At 38.9% G+C, this 4,651-nt stretch overlaps 1 protein-coding gene across 1 annotated transcript in view; it reads left to right on the top strand.

The window, feature by feature from the left end:
* Positions 1-249: 249 nt before the first annotated feature.
* The window catches only part of LOC116395627 (complement factor H-like), a 15,268-nt gene continuing 10,866 nt past the window's right edge, over positions 250-4,651 (top strand). Inside the window, exons 1-8 of the mRNA XM_031869654.1 lie at positions 250-449; positions 596-778; positions 1,048-1,153; positions 1,336-1,412; positions 1,573-1,755; positions 2,747-2,929; positions 3,029-3,223; positions 3,372-3,551. Coding sequence (XP_031725514.1) covers positions 380-449; positions 596-778; positions 1,048-1,153; positions 1,336-1,412; positions 1,573-1,755; positions 2,747-2,929; positions 3,029-3,223; positions 3,372-3,551 — 1,177 coding nt within the window. The 5' untranslated portion in view covers positions 250-379. The remainder of the gene's footprint in view (positions 450-595; positions 779-1,047; positions 1,154-1,335; positions 1,413-1,572; positions 1,756-2,746; positions 2,930-3,028; positions 3,224-3,371; positions 3,552-4,651) is intronic.

Here is a 4,651-nt window from a genome sequence, read left to right as displayed (position 1 = left end):
TTGTGTGATCGTTCACTATTGTGCGATCACTATTTGTGTGATCGTTCTTTTGCTAAATAATTTCAATGATTCATTGAGTTTATTCTGCAATATAAATCCCAGTTATACATGTAATGATAAAAGGAAGACATCCTCATGTTTTCATGGGGTTCTTTTGGGGATCGGGAGTGTCGTATAAGGTGTTCTTTATGTGGTCACTTCCTCTTTTTTCTTGTCCCGTTGAGCCTGAGATTGTATTTGGAGGCTGGAACGGATTTACGTAAATCATTGCGCAATCTTATTTTTTGCCTGTGGAATCCACAGCTCTCTCTCTGTCTATAATAGTGTTTCATTCTCCAGTTTCTACTTCTGTTTGGCGGTTCAGGGTTATGAAGATAAAATGCATTTAATAACCGGAAGCTGTGTCCTGGTTTTGTGGATGTATACACTGACCCTTGTGAAAAGTCAAGGTAAGACCAAGTAGTTCAATCAATTAGTAGGGTCCCTTTTATCCTGTTTAATTTGTGGCTTGATGTTTTGTTGGTGGTGGGGTGGGGGGGGGGGCTAAATAATGCAAAATGATTTTTACTTATTTCTGTTTTTCACTGTCCCATAGACTGTACACGTGAACAGTTTCTTAATGACAAGCTGTTTGATCCAAATTTCGACACAACTGATCTGGAGGCCACCTACCCTAGTGGAACACAAGTGAGAGTGGGCTGCAATGTTGGCCACAGTGGCTTTTTCAGACTGTTATGTGTCAAAGGAAAATGGACATCAAGAGACAGCCCGTGTCAACGTGAGTTACAGTATTTCATTGTTTGGAAATAAATAATCTTCCATTAAAAACACATAGGCTACGATACTTGTGTACATATTCAACATGTAATGCTGTATATGTTCTGTCAAGGCTCAACTTTAATGTATTATTATTAAATGTATGTTATACGATATAACGATAAAATATCGTACTGCATATTATTGAATGGAGGTCCACCTGTATCATCACTGTATTGTGAGCCTTAGAAATATATTTACCCACATTCTCTTTCATTCTTATGTTTTAAGCGAGATCATGTGGCCATCCCGGGGAGGCCCCGTTTGCAGATTTTCATCTGGAAAAGGGAGACGATTTTGTCTTTGGGTCACAAGTTTTGTACACCTGCAATAAAGGGTATGAAAATATGTATAAATACAATTGTATACTGTTAATTTGTATGTTTACTTATATCTTTGTGCTTTGCTTTGTACATAGTATTCTGTATCACTATATTGCGCATAACAAAAGGTGCAGTTTAAGTTTGACTATTAATAAGCCATTTCCATTATCCATGTTCTACATAATACTCCTTTCAGTTATCAAATGGTCAGTCGCACAAAATACCGGCGTTGCATGTCTGAAGGCTGGGATGGTGTGGTTCCTGTCTGTGAAGGTAAAGCTGAAATAAAGGATCATATTTGTTCAGTACCTTACATACGAGGGGAAATGTCACTGTGTCAGGGAATATTGAAAAACTGTATTTCTTACGTGCTTTTTAAACGTTTGAAAGTTTTTTGGTCATCCAATTTGTGATTTATTTGTTTTCCTTCCAGCCCAACAGTGCCCAGTGATTCACGTGGAACAGAATGTCCAGGTGATTGGGGACCCAGAGGAAGCAACCTATGGCAATGTAGTTCAATTCAGCTGCAAGTCCCGCACTGAAATCCTGTCTGGGTCACAAGAAATGTATTGTGATGAAAATGGAGAATGGCGTGGACAAATTCCTACATGCAAAGGTACAGCAGGCTTTCCAAAATTACTTCCTTTTTAGTAAAAGGGTGAAAGTATAGGCAAAGGGGAAGACAGGAACACACAAATACAAACATAACCCACCATGGGATGTGCCGGGCCAATTACAAAGACCGCAGACTCTTCGCATTTCTCTTTTTTGTGCCTCCTTGTCTCCTCTCTGTTCCGCCCTTTTGTCTGTGATTCGGAAATCAACTTCATCTTGAAGGATGTTTCGATTCCTAAAATACATCGCGAGGAAAGAGGAGGACCGTGGGTGCACAGGTGTATCCTTTGCAGAAGTCTTATCAGCACCTGTATAAAAGGTCAACTAACGTAATCCAGGAGAAAATAATTTTCCTACAAAATGTAATTGGCAATGTAATTTTGTTAAACGGGAGACCAGGATGAAGGGGCATGCCAATGGACAGATGTTGCAGCTGCCAATGTCATATTGAATTGGTGTTGCTTTAAAATGACACGCAAAACATTTTGATTAATACCGGTGTCGCCTCGACTCCTCTCTCCTCTGGTGGGAGGACTAAGGCACGAGGAGAGGAGGCAAGGAATGGAATTGAAGATGTACAAACTGAACATTTTTGCTGAGAGAAGAATAATAAACTGCACTGATGTTTGCTGTACTTTCGACTGGTTTTAACAAAAGTTTAATATAACAACTCATAATATAGCAGCTCAACTCTCCCGGCTGTCGTCCGTCACTTGGGCATCATCGTTTTTCTACCTACTTTGCACCACGTCTCGCCCTTATGTGCTGTGATTGGCTGTTACTATTACTGTGACGAACACCGACCTGGTCACTGGTCACTCAGCGCTACATCACATGTTGATAACCTGCTGATAGCTCCACTTTGAAAAAATAAAATGAACTGAGAGGTTCCAGACTAATCTGCATTTGGGATTTGATCTGGCGATATGAGAATGTGAATTACTGTGCATCCCCTTTTTATGAAAAAACATATATATATTTTTTTCCAACAGAGATAACTTGTGCAGTACCCGAGATTGAAAATGGTTTTGTGCCTGGAGATATTCCAGAGTACAAAGAAGAGGAGGTCCTGCACTTTCGTTGTGATGCTAGATATAAACCCACTGTAGGCAGACCTTCAAAATGCATCAAACATGGAATTAGAGCAGAGTGGAGCCCCACACCTGCATGTGAACGTAAGTATAAAGTGAGTCATCCAGTTTGATGGTTATATCACACTGACAAGAGCAAATTGGTGCTAACAGATAATATGCTTAATTTCCCAACAAATGAAGCAATAAGATGTAGACTGACACTGCCGCCACAGAAGGGAACCAGGTATCAATCTCCTTCCAGAAATGTGTTTCTACCTGGTGACACAGTGAGAGTCATGTGTGGAGATAAGTACTGGATTTCACACCCTTGGGGTACCTCAGTAGTGACTACATGCAAAGAGGATGGAGAATGGACTTTCCACCCAGTGTGCCAAGGTATAAAACTACACGGCTTAGTGCCAGACACAGATTATGAGATTGCTGTTCTTTATTGTGTGTGTGTATGGTTCATTAATTTGTGATGAAGATGATGATCAATCTTATCTTTATTACTTAAGTTACGCAAGTCTTTCTCTTCTTCTAGAGGTTGTATGCAGTAATCAAAGACCACAGCATGTGTATCACTGGAGTGTTGAATGGCGCCAACGAATGACATTGGGTGAGACTGCAACATATTTGTGTGGGACGGGCTACAAGAAGACAGATGGTGCCACCTCGGCCAAATGCACCAGAGATGGATGGAATCCAAATCCACTTTGTCAAGGTATTGTGAAGTTTTAACTATGACATTACTGGTAATTTTGTATCCATATTTGGGAAAGCGGGGAAGGAGCTTTTGGTCCAGTTAGGATTTATTTATTTATTTAAAACCCTTGTGTTGTCCTCCCGACTGCCATACACCTGTTGTCCTCTGGGGTCAAAAATGGCCCCACCTGGTTTGACTTTTTTTAAAGCATACAGTATAAATTGTCAATCAATTCTGTTTTACACCTTTAGTCTTACTTCAGTCCAACACATTACCACAAATCGTTCCCTTCATTTTGGAATTTAGGGCCAATAGACCTTGTTTACATAAAAGTAGACCCTGTTTTTGAGTGAAAATACAATGAAACAATGAATTATTTTGACTTTATATTATTTTTTACTATTTGACTTATCACAGAGAGGTACATATCAAAGTTTTAGTGAGGATGCTGTTCTTGAATCATTTGAATTTTCTAAGCACATAATCACACCTGTTGTCAGGTTTGACTGTTTATAAAGCATACAGTATAAATTATCACCCACCTCTGTGTTTCAACTCCTTAGTCAACTTTATTCCAAGTCATTACCTGACATATAAAACATGTCAACATTCATTTCTGCAACATTTAAAACATTTATTTACCGTAATTGCTGTCTTCCACCAAAAATCGTAGGAACTAAGATCTGGAACTAAATCAGGAACTAAAAGTTCCTTCTCCAAGTTATGCAGTTACTTCAATATACTATTAATCTGCCTCGGTCCCAGTCTATGGTGCTCATTGCAACAGTTATCAGCCTTTTTCCAGAGAAAATCAAGCAATGCTGCTCTGTAGACCAGAGGTCTTCAACAGGGGGTCCGCAAAATTTTTGGTTGATTAGACAATTAAAAAAAAAAAAAAAAAAAGTTTTGTTTTTTTCTCTAAACATGAATCTGTCATTATTTTAATAGTTCAGTATTGTATGCAATATAACAGTTGTGTTTATGCATGGCAGTGGCACTAATAGGCCATCACTCATTTTTCGTTTCCACATTTATGTTTAAAATGAAAACATCAATTTGAATAGCTTGTTTGCATGATTATCATGCAATTGACAGACAATGTTGATATTGGCATTGGT

The sequence above is a fragment of the Anarrhichthys ocellatus genome, unplaced genomic scaffold (assembly GCF_004355925.1).
Source record: "Anarrhichthys ocellatus isolate YVR2014 unplaced genomic scaffold, GSC_Weel_1.0 scaffold48, whole genome shotgun sequence".
Lineage (NCBI taxonomy): Eukaryota > Metazoa > Chordata > Actinopteri > Perciformes > Anarhichadidae > Anarrhichthys > Anarrhichthys ocellatus.
This window is presented reverse-complemented; position numbering and strand designations above follow the sequence as displayed.